Source organism: Tamandua tetradactyla, chromosome 10 (genome assembly GCF_023851605.1).
Source record: "Tamandua tetradactyla isolate mTamTet1 chromosome 10, mTamTet1.pri, whole genome shotgun sequence".
Classification (NCBI taxonomy): Eukaryota; Metazoa; Chordata; class Mammalia; order Pilosa; family Myrmecophagidae; genus Tamandua; species Tamandua tetradactyla.
In genome coordinates this window covers 24,807,813-24,826,246 of record NC_135336.1, presented here as the reverse complement: position 1 = coordinate 24,826,246, position 18,434 = coordinate 24,807,813, and the positions used below count along the sequence as shown (strand labels likewise).

Sequence of the window (18,434 nt, the reverse complement as noted above, 5' to 3'; positions counted from 1 at the left end):
TTAGGGGAATGGTGAGAAAGAGGGAAAATTCAACTTCCCCAAGTGGAGAATTCTTGATATTCTCACAAGCAGTAGGGACAACCAAAGCAATAGGCTGAGCCCCCAGTCTTGGGGTTTGTTCATAGGAAACAACCCTGCAAAGGATAGGCTAAGCCTACTTAAAATTAGGCCTAAGAGTCACCCCCAAGAGAACCTCTTCTGTTGCTCAGATGTGGTCTCTCTCCACCAACATGACAATCAAACTCACTGCCCTCCCCTTCTCTAGGTGGGACATGACTCCCAGGGGTGTGGACCTTCCTGGCAACGTGAGACAGAAATCCTAGAATGAGCTGGGACTCAGCATTGAGGGATTGAGAAAACCTTCTTGACCAAAAAGGGGAAGAGTGAAACGAGACAAAATAAAGTGTCAATGGCTGAGAGATTCCAAACAGAATCGAGAGGTTATCCTGGAGGTTATTCTTACGCATTAAATAGAAAATAGATATCACCTGTTTAGTTAAGGCGTAACAGAGAGGCTTTAGGGAACTGCCTGAAAATGTAGAGCTGTGTTCCAGTAGCCATGTTTCTTGAAGATGATTGTATAATGATATAGCTTTTGCAATGTGACTGTGTGATTGTGAAAACCTTGTGTCTGATGCTCCTTTTATTTACCTTATCAACAGATGAGTAAAACATGTGGATTGAAAATAAACAATAGGGGGAACAAATGTTAAAATAAATTTAGTAGATTGAAATGCTGGTGAGCAATGAGAGGGAAGGGTAAGGGGTATGGTATATATGATTTTTTTTTCTGTTTTCTTTTTATTTCTTTTTCTGAATAATATATGTATAATATATGTTTCCTACTAAACTAAACTTCTATTTTCCCTTCATTCCCTTTATGCTATTATCTTAATATACTTTACTTCCACGTATATTTTAAATCTCAATAGCATTGCCATTATTTTTTATTTCAACAGTGAACTGTTTTTAATGAACTTTTTTACACTTGTTTTTTAATTTTTTATTGTGAAATAAAACATATATACAAAAAAAGCAATAAATCAAGTACATTTTAACAAGTAGTTATAGAACAGATCTGAAACTTTGGTTTGGATTACAGTTCCATGATTATTTGTTTTTTCTTCTAGCTGCTTCAAGACACTGGAGACCAACAGAAATATCAGTATAATGATTCAGCAGTCATGCTCATTTGTTAAACCCTATCTCTCTGTTTGACTCCTCCTTTTCTTTAAATAACATATATACATAGAAGCAATAAATTTCAAACTACATTGCAACAATTAGTTGTAGAACAGATTTCAGACTTTGGTCTGGGTTACGACTCCACAATTTTAGGCTTTTATTTATAGCTGCTCTAAGGTACTGGAGGCTACAAGAAATATCAGTATAATGATTCAGTACTTGTACTCATTTGTTAAACCTGACCTTCTCTGTATAAGTCCACCATCACCTTTGATTTTTCTTCCACTCTTTAGGGGTATTTGAGCTATGTCCATTCTAACTTTTTCATATTGAAAAGGGCTGCTGACAATATGGGATAGAGGGATGGAACTAGCTGATATTCTAGAAGGGCTGGCCCCTCTGCATTTCAGGACTTATCTGGTCCAGGGATTTATCTGGAAGTTGTAGGTTTTGGAGAGTTACCCTAGTGCATGGAACCTTTGTAGAATCTTATGTATTGCCCTAAGTATACTTTAGGATTAGCTAATAAACTTTTAAAATGAATAAAAAGACCTTTTATATACTCAGATAATAACTCTTTTTAAGTACTCTGTGTTAGTCTGTGTAGATGTTAGTTTCTAACAGGATTACTTTTCCTTCTGCCTGAACAACTTTTTCTTTTTGATATTTGTTGTATTCCAAACCTGTTGGCAATAAATTCTTTCAGTTAGCTTTCTTGGAAAAGTCTTCACTTTTGTTTTTGAAAAATATTACAGAGCTGATTTTCAAAATTAGTGTTCTTTTGAATACTGAATAATTTGGTATACTTTTGTGATTTTACTTATCTGGTGCCTGTATGTGTGATTAATTGGGTCTTTTTCTCTGAACACTTAAAAATTTTCTCGTTATCATTATAATTTTATAATGATAAACTTTGGTATAGTTTTCCTTGTCTCTCCTGCTTTGGTTTCTTTAACCACCTTGGATTTGTGCATTATAATTCTTAACAGATTTGGAAATTTTTCAGCCATGCATTTTATTATTCTCTTTACTTTTTATTTCATTTTATTTTTAGTTTTTACTTATTTTTATTCTATTCACTTTTTGATTGAGGTGGGTGGTCAACTAAGGGTCACTAAATTATGAAATGTTTCAATTTGGAGAACATTATTTTGATTTTTTAAAGCATAATAGTTTTCTCTTATACAGAGGAAGCCAAAAAGTGACAGTACTTAAAAAGGAACTGGAAAACCCGAGTACTAATCCTAAGTCTACCAATTATTGAATATATAACATTGGCTGAGTTAAAGCCACTTAATTTTGCTTGTTTGGAGATTAAGGGTAATGATACCTGTCTTGTGTTCTTAATAGGTGTTTTTTTTAGTGAAATGAGATAATATATATGAATGTTGGGAGACTACTTTCCATAGGTCTTTCATGTTTCTGACATCTTCCAAGCAGATATATAGATTACATTTTACTGGCCAATCTTTTCAATGATGTTTCAATAATAAATAGCCTTGGAAGACAGATATAGTGTCTCCTTTTGGAACAGAGGTCAGATTTGTTTGCTATCTAAGATAACAGGCCAGCTAGGGCAAAGATTAGGCAGATTTTCTAGCCTCCTATAAAGCTGTGATGCAAGCTCCTTGGGTGTGCAGCACCCCCTGGGTCACTCTTAATTGCTCTCATGGAACTTAGGAGGCAAGGAGAACTGGTATTAACTCAAGTGATCTCTTGTACCATGAATAATAAATCCTTTGTCTATTATCTAAGAAACTGTTCTTTGTCCAGTATATTTGAAACCCTAGAAGGCTAAATTACTAGCCTGCATAATAAGTCTTATGACTGTTTTTCCTTTCTTTATGTTGTGGTGTGTGTGTGGGTGTGTGTATAAATTGTCTTTCCTTGTATATAGGCTCAGACTACCTGGCTATTTTCAGATAGGCACACCTGCCTTAGGATAAAAAATTTTCAATATGTAATCCATAACCTACGTAAATGTGTTAAAATGAGCAAGGAATTATCTGATTATCTCTGTGTGTATATTTATTCATCTTGTCGGTAAGAACCAGAGTATGTGGGCATTTCAATTTTTTTTTTCCTTTCCTCTCTTCTCTTCTCATTCCTTCACTCTCTCTTTTTCTTCCCTTTTCTTTCCAGAAATGCCTTGAGAGCTCTAGTGCCATGGTTATTGTATTAGTGTTCTATTGCTGCTGTATATGAAAAATTGTCACAAACTTAGTGGTATAAACAACTGAAATATGAAATGGATCTCAGTGGTCTAAAATGAAGGTGTTAGTAGGACTGCATTACTTTCTGGAGGCTCTAGGGAAGAATTTGTTTAATTGCCCTTTCCAGCTTCTAGAGACTGCTTTCATTTATTGATTTGTGATTGCCTTTCATCTTAAAAGTCATCAATGGATGATTGACTTTTTATCACATGTTATGACTCTGACACTCACTCTCCTGCCTCCCTCTTTCACTTCTAAGGAACCTTATGGTTATAGTGGGCCCACCTTGATAATCCAGGATAATATTCCCAGTACAAGTTCAGCTGATTAGCAACCTTAATTGCATCTGCAACTTTAGTTCCCCTTTGCCATGTAACATAACAATTTCACAGGTTCCAGGAATTAGAGAGTGGACCTCTTTGGAAGGCCACTATTCTATCTATCACAGTGATAGTCCATGTGTGTTTTATTTTTCCTCCTTTCACTCTGCATATCCTCAACTCTCAATTATTTGTTATATCTTGGCTATTTTTCTTTGTCACCATAACATTTGGTTACTCTAACCCATCCTTTGATTTCTCCTTAGCAATATGCAAAAGCGTTAGAAGTAATCTGTTTTGAAAGTAATAATTCAGTCAATAAAATTCCTTATAAAAGTAAATGTATAATACATATTTGTTAAATAAATTAATGAAATAAATTATTAATTAAAAATTATACCTAAACCAATAGAAACATTAGAATTACTTTCAGTTTTCGAAACAGCATGATATCAAAATCACTGACTAAATTTTCATGTAAGTTCTGGAATATTAAATGAATTGTTTTCTGCGTAATACATAAATGATTTTCTACTAAAATAGGAGTAATAACTTTGCAGGCTTTAGCAGGAATTTTTGCAGTATTTTCCTTTTCTCTGATTGATATTATTGGGTATAATTGATATTATATATCTTTGAGTAATGGAAATAAATATTGAAATATCCTTATATATTTAGAAATTTTCATGTAGGCTTTCTCCCCTCAAAATCATAATCAGGATCTTGAAATGATTATATTAATATACATGGTTGTTCCTATGTATGTGTTGCATTTTCTACATTAGAAACATCAAAAATATTGAGGTGATCCTATTGAAATATCACTTACTATAAATCTACAATCAATTTCTCCAAGTAAACTAGAACTTTTCTTTAGGGATCTTGTATAAGCTATTGGAATCATCACTTTTCAGTGGTACCAAACAGAATAAAAACCTAACACTAATCTAAACAGTAAATCGGTTTGTTGATATAGTGTGTGCAGTGAACAAGATTCCTTTTTCAAATCCAGTGATTCAACAAATATTTTTGAGGACTACTGTGTGCTATACTCTGAGGATACAGAAACTTCTAAGAAAAGTGCTGTGTCATCAGAGAACTCCTCACTTAAGTAAAAAAGCCCAGCTACCAAGTCCAAAGTTATGGAGATGAAAAACAATAATTCTGTAATTCCACTTCTACCATACGCTTTGACCGTAGGGGAGATGGTACCACATAATGGAAACTGGTTGATAGCCTATACTGCATCATATAGGATAGTATCCAACCTCAAAGAGTGCTATATTCTATCAAGTACCATACCTGAACTTTCGGCAGGCCGTTTCACCATTCTATCATGCTATTTGCTTTGGAGTAATGAGGCACATGTAAGACCAGTAAACTACACAAGTGTAAGCCTGTTGTCACATTTTCTTTGCTTTTAGAGCTCTTTGGGCAAAGCTGATGTCTGTGGGATGCTGTGGTGAATGGAGAAGGCATTCCGAAAATCCATGAGTAATGGTGCTAGTACAGAAGGCAGAATAACCAGAATATTATTTATTCTGGTTATTCCTTTGAGGAGAGATTAGTGCCTCTTCCATGAAGAAAGGGATCCTATGTGATTAAACTGCTTTCTGGTATTCCCAGGGCATGTTGCAATATGTAAGCCTCAACATTGGCCTTTTTGCTGCATGTTTAGGCACTCAGCAGACATAGTAGCTAGAGCATTTTTGAAGAGACGTCCATCTAGTTGAACATATGCATAGCTGCATCCCTGCTGCCATCACCACTTTGTATATGTGCCCATTGAGCAAGCATTGAGATGCTGGAGGAAAGAAGCTGACACAACATCTTTGAGAGCTTTCTCAGCAGGGAATTACCTCTGGTAGGCACTTACGTGCTACAGAAAAATCTTCAACTCTGTATGAGATTTTCCATTCAAATACTTTCTCCCCGAATCTTCTTAAGTTTCTCTGTATAGATAGTGTTAGGATCTAACTCTGTTTTGGGCCTAGAACAATAAAGGATAGTACTGAAGAAATTGACATCCATTTTTTATGCCACTATCCCAGTTTTTAGGAATCTGGAGATTTTCCTACAGATTAAAAATTTTCATTCATCTTGTGTCTGCCCGAGTATTCCCATCCTACATCTCAGGGCCCCACTCTTTCTCAAACAGTAGCCTTGCTTTAGCATAATAGAACTGGTGGAATTGAGCATATATTTGTCATTGCAACCTCACCTGCCTTTCAGTCAGGCCCTGGGCTTGATCCTTAACCATGCCTACACTGAAGCTTCAGGTATTAAAAAAAAATTCCCTAAAATTAATAATTTGGGGAGCCAAGACTTTCAATTTGTCTTTTTTTATGTACACTCTCTGGGGCAGTAAAAATAGCTAAACTACCCCAAAATATTTTTTATCACTATTGTTAGCATAGTCTTAAAGTGGTATAGCCAGTGTTTTGCTCTTTACATGCATACCATTCCATTATTACCACCAATAATAATTTGAGGAATCATACTGCCACTGAAGGCCGTGGCTTACTGTATTTCCTCCCAGCATGATTATCTGTATGTTATTATGGCAGTGAACAATCTAATTTCAGAAATCCATTTTAAAAATTTGGTTCATGGATCTACTCCTAGATCTAATTATCTCAGTTACTCATGTCTCCTTCAGGAAATACATGGCACTTAGAGGAGTAATTGAAGAGAGTTTAAAGAGAGGATTACTACTAGCAAATCTGGTTTTAGGGAAACACTCATGGGCTGGTGTGGTAAGAAACAACCTGAAGGGCTGTTCTATTATTGGAACCCAGCAAAAGCTTTAACCATGGAAATGGGGCTTTCAGAAATGAGCTGTGGCCATGGGTAGAGAATTGCAGTCACTGCTGAACTATACCTGTTCCTACCCTCCAGCTTTCACCTGGTGTCTTAGTTTTCCATTGTTTAAACCCACTGAAGACCAAAGGGCAATGTCATCTGCTTTAAGTTAGCCTCTTAGGGGTCAGAGCATGGCAGTGGATCTGACAGGGCAAATAAAGCATTACCAGCACAGCAGATACAGAAATTGTCTTTTCTAACACTAAAATTATGGGACTGTCATCAGATAAGATTTTGAATTGACATAATTTCATTCATTAGGTGAAGAATGCTTTTTTGGAAAAGCAATATTCTGAACCATGTTTGTTTATATAATGGCAAACTCTGTGTTTTCTCTTTCTTTAGAACCTTCCTAAAGACTACAAAAATAACCATCACATGCCAACTTTTACCTGTTATTTCATACAACACATAAATCTTGCTCTGCATGTGGTCTATATCCCAAACTACAGTAAACAATGTTTACATTATGTTTTACTATCACATGAGAATCACTAACTTTCCAGCTTGTAATAGTTGGAGTCCTCACTTCTGTCATTCTCCCTCCTTCACTTAAATCAATTCCACATTTATGTTTCCTTCCTTATACACTTGTATTCTGGATAAAAATTAATCTGTAAGTAATAGTTCTTAGTTGTGAACAACAGAAATTAACTGACATTAAGTGGAAAAGGAGTTTATTAAAGTATACAAAGTAACTCACAGGATGAGATGGAAAATGGTTTAAATGGAAACTTCCAAGACCAACATCTCAAACCATGCTACAGAATTGGAGTGAGGAGGATTGATTGTATTGATGTTCTTAAAACACACTGAACTCTCTCCCCCATTGTACCCTTATAGCATGTAAGAGGAATTTAGGAAGGAAAGATTGAGAGATAAGCAGAAATCAGTTCATAAGAGACTCCATAAACCATGGGATTAAGGCTTCATAAAGAATTTAGATATTATTTTCATGGCAGTGGAATGTTAAACAAGAGTGGTACTGTAATATTTTTGATGTAGAAAAATGATTCCAGATGCATTATGGAAAATAGATTAGAAACAAGAATACCAGTTAAAGCATTACAGTGTGAAAACAGATGATAGTAGAATTAGGAATAGGAAAAATAGATGTGTTCAAGAGATATTTAAAAGTAGAACTGACATTACATATTGGATTTGAGGTAGAATCAAGAGTAACTTTAGATCTCTGGACTGAATTTATTAGATGGTGTTGACGCTCACCGAACTAGGATAATAAGGGGCAAAGCAGAATTTGTTAGGGAAGATAAGTTTGTTACATGCTAAGTGTGAGTACATATGTATGGAGCTGTATGGTACATATGAATGGAGCTATCCACCAGGCAATTAGATATATTTTCTGAAACTGGGGAGAGAAATCTGAACTGTTGATACAGATCTGGAAATCATCAATATATAATGGTAATCGAAGCCTGAAGTGGCTCAGTAGGAGTGAGTATTGTGAACAGAAGTACATCTAAAATAGAAGCTAAGAATACATTTAAAGAGCAGTGTAATATAATTGCCAAAGAAAACTGAGAAGTAATGGCCAAAATGAAAGAAATTAGACAATGTGGTTATTATGAAAGCCAAGGGAAGAAGAAAGCCAAGGGAATAAAGTCAAATACTGCAATACTGGTAAAGTAGAAGAAAGACTGAAAGTGGTCATTGAATTTGGCTACTAGAAAGTTATCAGTGACCTTATTATCCATTAGGTAATGAATTTGTGATTTTTATAGACTATTAACCTGCTTGGTGTTAAACCAATATATTACCAATTACTCTATAATTATCTGTCTGCCTTTGGTGTTATCTGTTATATTTTCATAAAACTAAAACTTATCTTAATAATTGAAAGATAAATTATAGTCTTTAAAGTAAATTTCTATACTTTGAGTACCAAGAATATTTCTATAATTATATAAACTATATGTCACCACTGAAGTGAATAAAGTAGATTTTTAAAACATAAATTAAAGTGATTCATAAATTGTTGCTTTAAGAAATACTTAGATCTTGAAATAATATTTTAAGCCTTATTGAAAATAATATATTCTTATGACATTTCTCTGTTAGTTGATTCTTTGCAAATCTTTTGGACAGTATTATACTAAGAAATGAAGATTTGGGTTTTATTTTAAATTGTTGTCTATAAAACCACCTTCTATCTAGGCAGCAAGTGGGTGCTAGTGGATAATTTTCTTTGGGAACTCTTAGGGACAAAGGCAGATAGAAAAAAATTTTTTTGCTCCTAAATTGCTACTAAGAGCATAAAATACAACTTGCCATAAAACATACATACCACATTTATCTCCTTACTAATTGCCTTCTTAAGAAATAAGGCTTACATTTTTTGCTTTGATCCTTGAATAGTTGTGCTTTTTTTTTTTTAATAGCTGAGCGTTTACCAAGTTGGGAGACTAAGTAAGTTCCCTAAACCTCCAGAAAAACAGTTTGTGCGTCTGGTGCTGATGGTATTGATTCCTTACTGTTTATAGACAATGATCTGTTTATTGATATTATTAATAAATAGGGCGATGCTGCAGAGTGGATTTAATTTAATTACACAGAGAAAAGGTAATTCCTAGTTGTTCTGGTCACCTTCAAAGGCAAATGGACCCCCTATACAAAGTTTGGTTTAGATGTGTAGATGATGACACTTCACATATACCAAAAGGGTATGAGATGTTTTATTACTTACATAATTTAGGTCTCTGGGGAGAGCCCTTGAGACCTCTCAAGTAGATCCAAAAATTACTTGAGAAAACAAAGAAAGGATATTGGCCTGGGTTTTTATTGTAGTGATGGGATGGGACCAGGGTGAGAGCTCTCCCACAAAATCAGGGGTTTAAGTGGTTCAAGTTTCCCTCTAAAAGCAAAGGAGCGAGCACTAAGGCTTTCTTATCAACTTGTCCTGATGTGGGGGCACAAGGGAAAGGGGGAAGGATGAAGATTAAAAGCTTTCAGCAAATGTCAAAAATTGGAGTCAGACTCCTCCCTCAATACACTGGATTTTTTTTTATCTGTAGCTAAACACAGGCAATAATCTGTGGATCTGATAGCATTTATTCAAAGTACAAATTCATTCTTTGGGGAAGGATTAATTAGTTCCATGTTATGATATAAAGAAATATATTTTCAGGCGTGAATGTGTTAAAAAAAAAGTCTGTTATGATTCTGATTTTGATTTCTTTAAATCTAGATCAATTTAGGGAGAATTGTGATCTTAAAACTCTTGAGTTTTCCAATACATGAATATGGTGTATATTTTCATCTTTCTAAATTTTTCTTACAGTGTTTTATAGCTGTTTAGTGAACAGGTCTTAAATAATTTTGTTTAATTTATTCCCAAGTATTTATGATGCAGTTGTAAGTGGAATTGTAATAGCTAATTTATAGTAGAGAGAAATACAGTTGATTTAAAAATTTTTGATCTTGTATTCTTCACCCTCGTTAAATTCACTTACTCGTTTCAGAAGAATTTTTTGTGGTTGCCTTTGGGTTTTCTGCATAAATTATTTGTCCTCCACAAATAGAAGCAGTTTTAAGTTTTCCTTTCCAACCTGTATACTTTTGATTTCTTTCTCTTACTTATTGCACTTGCTAGGATATCAAGTACATTATTAAATAGATGAGGTGAGAATGGATTCCTCTATTGTTTATTATCCTAGGTAGGATAAGGTATTGTGCTTTTTACTGTTGAGAATGTTGTTAGCTATAGTTTTTTTCTTAGATGTACTTAATCAAATTGAGGAAGTTTACTTCCATCTTAGTTTGTTGGGACATTTTATTATGAAAGAATTTTTCAATTTTGTCAAATGCTTTTCTGCATCTATTGAAATGACCATATGGTTTATTTATTTGTTTAGCCTGTTAATATGATGAATTACATTGACCGATTTTTTTTGGGGGGGGGTGCGTGGTCTGGCAATCAAACCTGGATATCCCGCATGAAGCAGGGGCATTCTAATCACTGAACTACCTGTGCACCCTACATTGACTGATTTTTTTAATGTTGAACCAACCTTGCATTCCTTGGATAATCCCCACCTAGTCTAAAGTTAATCTTTTAAATATATGTTTGGATTAGATTTGGCAAAACTTTGATTAATATTTTTGAATCTGTGTTCATGAGAGATATTAATGTGAAGTCTTATTTTATTGTGATGTCTTTGTCTGGTTTTGGCAGCTTGGTAATGCTGGCCTCATAGAATGAGTAGAAAGTATCCCTACTCTTCAGTTTTTTCAAGGAATTCAAGAACTATTGGTTAGTGTTCATTCTCCTTTGAATGTTTCATAGAATTCACCAATGCATTCATGTACTACTACTGTTTCTTTGTTAAATACATTCTTAGTGTTGTGCTACCATCACCATCCTTTGTTATCAAACCAAAAAGAAACTCTGAAACAATTAAGAATTAACTCCCCTTTCCCTACTCCCAACCTGGCTCCTGGGAACTTGTATTCTAGTTTCTGACTCTGAATTTGCTTATTCTTGAGATCATACAATAGCTGCTTTTTTGTATGATGGCTTATAAACTGGCTTATTTCATTCAACTTGATGTCTTCAAGATTCATCCATGTTGTCACATGTATCAGAACTTTATGTTTGAATAATATTACATTTTATGTATATACCACATTTTGTTTATCCACTCATTGATTAATGGACACCAGGTTACTTCCTTCTTTTGGCAGTTGTGAATAATTCTATGAATATTGGTGTGCAAATATCTTTTCAAGTCCTTGTTTTTTATTCTTATGGGTATATATGTAGAAGTGAGATTGCCAGGTCGTATGGTAATTCTAAACTTAACTTTTCTCAGGAACCTTCAAACTGTCTTCCACAGCAGCTGCACTATTTGACATTCCTGCCAAAAATGTATGAGTGTTCCCATTTCTCCATGTCCTCTCCAACACTTCTGAGTTTTAAATAGTAGCCATTCTAATGGGTGTGAAATGGTGTCTCATTGTGGTTTTAATTTGCATTTTCCGACTGGCTGTGCAGTCTGGCTAATGATTTTGAGCATGTTTTCATGTGTTTACTGGTGATTTGTATATCTTCTTTGGAGAAACATCTATTCAAATTTGCCCCTTTTTAATTGGGTTGTTTGTCTTTTTTTATTATTAAGTTGAAGTATTTATATTCTTCATATTAACCCTTATCAGACGTGGTTTCCAGATATTTTCCCCCTTTCTATAGATTATCTTTTAAATTTCGTGATAAAGTACTTTGATGCACAAAAGTTTTAAATTTTGATGAGGTCCCATTAATCTATATTTTCTTTTATTGCTTGTGCTCTGGGTTTAAGTCTAAGAAACCATTGCCTAACACAGAGTCTTGAAGATGCTTCCTTATATTTTCTTTAGTAGTTTTATAGTTCTGATTCTTATTTTTAGGACTGATCCATTTTGATTGAGGTAGGAGTTCATTTTTGTTCCTTTATATGTAGAGGTCCAGTTTTCCTAACATTTGTTGGATAGTCTATTGTTTCCCCATTGAAGGGATTTGACACCCTTGTCAAAAATCAATAGATCATAGATGTGATGTTTATTTCTGAACTCTGATTGTATTCCTGGCCTCTGTGTCTGTCTTTGTACAAGTACCATGCTGTTTTTATTACTGTAGCTTTGTAGTAAGTTTAGAAATTAGAAAGTATGAGACCTCCATGAAAGGTTTTAAGATATGAGGTATTAAGAGAAAGGAAAGTAGACGAAAGGATTGCAAATGAGTGTGCTTTATTGGCTGCGCTCCCAGGTAGAGCTCACCAAACCCAAAAGGGAATGAGGTGAGTTCGCCCACGGGCTTTGGTGAATGCAGTTTTTAAGGGCAGGGGTCAGGTGATGACATGAAAGGGGCGGCACATTAAACAAAGGATTATTATGCTAGCGGGTTGAGCAGCGGGTGGTTAGATATCCGTGAATAGATGTTTGCTGTGCAAGGACCTTGATTGTAACGGTTCACCTCTCATCCTGGAGTGACTTCATGATTCCAGCCATAGAGCCCTCCCTTATTCCCCCGACCTAACACTCCAACTTTGTTCTTATTCAAGTAAGCTTTGGCTACTCAGGTTCCTTAATGTTCTGTGTAAATTTGATAATTGGTGTGGTAGTTAGATTCAGTTGTCAACTTGGCCAAGTGAAGGCACCTAGTTCTGTTGCTGTGGCATGAGCCAATGGTACATGAACCTCATCTGTTGCTGATTACATCTGCAGTCTGCTAGGAGCTGTGCCTGTTGCAATGAATGACATTTGACTTTATTGGCTGGTGCTTAAATGAGAGAGTGCAATGTAGCACAGCCCAGGCAGCTCGCATTCCTCATCTCAGCACTCGCAGCTCAGCCCAGGCCTATGGAGATGCAGAAAGGAAATCACCCCAGGGAAAGTTGTCGGAACCCAGAGGCCTGGAGAGAAGGCCAGCAGAGATTACGCTGAGGCTTCCCACATAAGAATTCTGGCAGCTAGCAAACTAGAACAATTGACTTTTCCATTTCTGAAAAGAAGGCTGTTAGAATTTTAATTGGGATTCATTTAATCTGTAAATTGATTTGGGTTGATTGACATCTTAAAAATACTTAGTCTTCCAATCCATGAACAAAACGTCCTTTCATTTATTTGGTGTTCTTTGAATTTTTTTAGCCATGTTTTAAAATTTCCATGTACAGGTCCTTTACATCTCTTGTTAAGTTTATCCTTAGATATCTTATTCTTTTAGTTGCTGTTGTAAATTGAATTTTTTTCTTAATTTCTTCATCCAGTTCATTATTGGTATATAGAAATGTACTAGTTTTGGGTGTTGCTCTTGTTTCCTGCCACTTTACTGAATTCCTTTATTAGCTTTAGTAACTTTGTTGTGGATATTTCAGGGTCTCCTATAAGATTATGTCATCTGCAAATAGGGAAAGTTTCACTTCTTCCTTTCCAATTTGGATGCATTTCATTTATTTTTCTTGTCTATTTCTCTGACTACAACTTCCAGTATATAGTTGAATAACAGTGGTGGACACTGGGCAGCCTTGTTTTGGTACATATCTTAGAAGGAAAGATCTCATCTTTCAATTTTGTGGGTGTGGGTTTGGGTGATAATCATTTTATGAAGAGTAAGTATTAAGGGTTTTTACAGGGGTGATGTTTTTGACAGATGCCTTTCTGCATCAATTGAGATGCCCATGCTTTTTTTCTCCCTTCTTCCTGTTAATGTGATGTATTGCATTAAGTGAATTTCTAATGTTGAACCATTTTTGCATACCTGGGATAAATCCCACTTGATCATGGTGTACAGTTCTTTAATCTGCTGTTGGATTCAGTTTGCTGACATTTTGTTCAGGATTAATGCATCTGTATTCATAAGAGATATTGGTTGGTAGTTTCCTTTTCTTGTGGTATCTTTATCTGGCTTTGGTATTGGGGTAATTTGGGCTTAATAGAATGAGTTTTGTTAGTATTCTCTCCTCTTTAAATTTTTGGGAGAATTTGCACAGGATTGATGTTACTTCCTTTTGGAATGTTTGGTAAAATTTACCAGTGAAGTCATCTGGTCCTGGAATTTTCTTCATTGTGAGGTTTTTGATTACGAATTCAATCTCTTTACTTGTTATTGATCCATTGAATTGAGTCTATTTCTAGTTGAGTCAGTGTACGTAGTTTGTGTTTCAGCAATTTGACCATTTCATCTAGGTTTTCTGATTTGTTGGTGTACAGTTTTTCATAGTATCCCCTTATAGTCCTTTATATTTTTCTGAGATCTGTAATATAACCTCCTGTGTTTACTGATTCAGTTATTTGTATCCTGTCTTTTTTTTTCTTTGTCAGTTTAGCTAAATGTGTCAATTTCATTGATCCTTTCAGAAAACCAAGTTTGATTTCGTTGATTCTGTTTTCTCTCTATTTCATTTATACTTACCCTAATCTTTTTTTTACCTTTTATCTGTTCACTTTTGTCTTGTTTTCCTGTTGTCTTTCTAATTCCTCCAGTTGTAAGGTCTGATCTATGATTTGAGGGCTTTCCATTTTAATGTAAGCATTTAGAGCTATAAATTTACCTTTCAGCACTGCCTTTGCTGCATCTTTGAGCTTTGGCATGCAGTGTTTTTGTATTCTTTTTCTTCAAGATATTTCCTAATTTCTCTTGTAATTTCTTCAGTGTGTTCCTTATTTTCCACATATTAGCAAAATTTCCAAATTTTCTGTTGATTTATAGATTCATTTCATTATGGTTGGAGAAGATACATTGCATGATTTCAATATTTTTGTATTTGGTGAGTTGTTTTGTGACCTAACATATGGTCTATTCGAAGAATGACTTATATGCCCCAAATTAGAATGTGTATTCTACTTATTTGGGGTAAGAGTTCATATATGTCTGTTAGGTCTAATTGGGTTATAGTATCATTCATTCTTCTATTTACTTATTGATTTTCTGTCTATATGTTCTATCTATATTCAAGTGGTGTATTGAAAAACTTAAAATTAATGTTGAACTGTCTGTTTCTCCTTTCAATTCTGTCAATACTTCACTTAATTTGGGGCTCTGCCATTAAGTGCATACGTATGTTGGTGACTATTATGTCTTTTTATTGAATTTTCAGTTTATAATGACTTTATTTTCCTTTTAACAGTTAACATAAAGTATATTTTATCTGATATTGCTAAAACTACCCCAACTCTATTTTGGTTGCTATTTAGATGGTATATATTTTATCTTTCAATATACTAATGTCTTTGAATGTAAGGTGAATGTCTTTTAAACAGCATGTAGTTGTATCATGCTTTTTTATCCATTCTGCCAATATCTGTCTTTTGACTGGAAAATTTAATCCATTTACATTTAAAGCAATTACTGATAATGCCGGACTTTCTTCTAACATTTTGCTTCTTGGTCTTTGTAAGTCATATATTTTTTGTCCCTCAGTTCTTTCATTTCCTATATTGTATTTATTTCATTGTTTGAATTGTACCATTTTAAATCCCTTCTCATTCTATTCTTTGTGTATTTTTCATACACTTTCTTTGTGTTTACTATAGATCTTAAATTTAACATCCTAAATCTATAACAATTTCTTTGATTTTATATCAATAAACTTCAATTGCATATATATATGTCTCTATTAACATCCTCAATCTTTTCTCTACTTTCCTTCAATAATATAAAGAATATATTTATAACATTTTTCATATTTCTGTCCATTATTTCTGTCATTGGTGTCATTTCTGGTTCTGCTTCTATTAATTGATTTTTCCCCTCATTATGGGCCATATTTTTGTGCTTCTTTGCATGCCTGACTGAATGCCACCCCTTTTAAATTTTACCTTGTTGGGTGCTAGATAATTTTATATTTCTATATTTTCCTTTAACTTTGTTCTGGGATGTGGTTAAGTAGAAACAGTTTGATCCTTTTGTGGCCTGCTTTTAAGTTTGATAGGCAGGACCAGAGAAGGCTTTGTCTTGGAGTGAATTTTCCCTACTACTGAGGTAATACTCTTCTGAATACTTTGCACAGTATCTTGTGAATTTTGAGGTTTTTTTACTCTGGTTTGGGGGAACACGAAAAATTTCTGGCCCTGTGTAAGTCTTGTTGATTTTTTTGTGTGTGTGTCAATTCTTTCTTCTTTGGTATTCAGCCATATGAATTCTAGCCATCCTTCACCTTCCCAGACTCTTCTCTGTTTCCTCTACTCATTGAGCTTACTGGGTTCCATCTGGGCCCCCTCCCCAAGCTCCCCCCCCCCAACAAGCTTCTGCTTGGAAACTTTCTCTAGGCTATCAGAAGAGGTAAAAATAAAAATAGGGTCCACCTCATACTTTTTCCTCTGTCAGGGATCCCTTTCATTCCCTACCTGATATGCAGTGTCTGAAAACTTTCATTACTTCAATTTTGTACAGGTTTTTAATTGTTTCAAGTGGAAGGATAAATCTGGTGCCTATTCCTTCATTATGAATAGAATTGAAAGGCTTTATCTAATTTACATCTTTATGGGAAGAAACAGATGATAAGTATTATAAAATATATGTACTATCAACTGCTATAGAATGTTTAAGTGAATTTTGTTCCATGGAGATTTTTCCCCCTTCCCCTCTTTTCTACCTCCCTTAACTTCTTTACTCTCCTTGTGCTTGCTTGCCAGCATTTAGTCTCCCCCCTACTTTTTTTCTTCATTATTCAGCTCTTTATATAATAAAAAATATGATTCTTTTAATATGTTGCTATTTGTCTTCTAGCATTTCTTTGTCTTTCACCTTATTTGTAATGTTTATCCATGTAGAAATTTTACATTTTACATAGTCAAATATAGCAATCTATTTCTTTATAATCTCTGGATTTTTAATTATGCACTTGCGTATACTATCAACATATTCACCTAAATCTTTTTTTAACTAATATATTATTTCCCTTCTTTTTAACTAATATTATTACACTTCTTTTTTTTTTAATTAGAGGCAAACAATAGATGTTATATTAATGGCTTTTTATTTCTTACATAAAATCTTTGACTCATTTTGAATTTATTTTAGGGAAAAGAATGCTTAAGCAATTTAAGTAAGTCATAAATGGAATGAGGTGCATCAGAATTCCCAATTATTGGTTTAATATTGGGAAGGAAGCTGTTCCCTTTCAAATTCCTTACTAATATTCTTATTTCAAACTGTTGGAGTATTAGACATTTGTGCCATATAATTTAATTTGAATCAATGAAGACTAAGATTTCCCACTTTTTATTTACAAAAATAAGGATGGTTAAAAAACAAAACTTCAGTTGCTAAATCAAATATTTAAGATGTGTTAAAATAAGTTACTTTCTTCTTTACTCATTAATTTTCATTTTTAATTAAAATATTAGAATCCTTGACTTTCATTATATTAGACTTGGGAGACCTGGTGTTGATTGTTACTGCCAACATGAAAGTGGTGCAGCTGTCCTGCAGCTCCAATTCTTGATCAACGAGGTAAGAATTTTTTTGCTATTTGTGTACACACACACATAAATACACTACCTTAACTGATGTAGTCTAGTTGATATTTTGCTTTTAAATCTTAGAAGTATAAATATATGGGATAGGGTACACAGGTGGCTCAGTGGTAGAATGTTTGCCTTCCATGCGGGAGACCCAGGTTCAATTCCCGGACCATGCATCCCCCCAAAAAATAAATAAAATATACATACATATATATATAAAACATTTTCATGGTAGTGTTTCTCATAAAAGACTGTATTTGTCAATTCCTTAAAATTTAAAGGATAAGATAGTGTTGTAGTTTGCTAGCTGCCAGAATGCAATACACCAGAAATGGAATGGTTTAAAAGGGGGAATTTAATAAGTTACTAGTTTATAGTTCTAGGACCTAGAAAATGTCCCGATTAAAGCAAGTCTATAGAAATGTCCAATCAAAGGTATCCAGGGAAAGATACCTTGGTTCAAGGAGGCAATGAACTTCAGGGTTTCTCTCTCAAGTGGAAACACACATAGCAAACACAATCATAGTTTCTCTCTCATCTGGAAAGGCACATGGTGAACAGGGTCAGGGTTTCTCCTCATATGGAAGGGCATGTGGTGAACATGGTGTCATCTGCTAGCTTCCTCTCCTGGCTTCCTGTTTCTTGAAGCACCCCAGGAGGCATGTTCCTTCTTCATCTCCAAAGGTCTCTGGCTGGTAGATTCTGCTTCTTGTGGCTATGTCATTCTGCTCTGCTCTCTCAGAAACTCTCATTCTCCAAAATGTTTCTTCTTTTATAGGACTCCAGAAACTAGTCAAGACCCACCCAAATGGGTTGAGACACATCTCCCCTAATCCAATTTAGCAACCACTCTTGATTGGGTTAGATCAGCTCCAGGGAGATGATCTAATTACAG

General features: G+C 34.6%; 1 protein-coding gene across 3 annotated transcripts in view; it reads left to right on the top strand.

Moving 5' to 3' along the window:
• Positions 1–18,434, top strand: part of STXBP5L (syntaxin binding protein 5L) — a 437,423-nt gene that overhangs the window by 93,729 nt on the left and 325,260 nt on the right. For all 3 annotated transcript variants that reach the window (XM_077118203.1, XM_077118202.1, XM_077118204.1), the window contains exon 4: positions 17,447–17,528. In XM_077118203.1, coding sequence (XP_076974318.1) covers positions 17,447–17,528 — 82 coding nt within the window. The remainder of the gene's footprint in view (positions 1–17,446; positions 17,529–18,434) is intronic.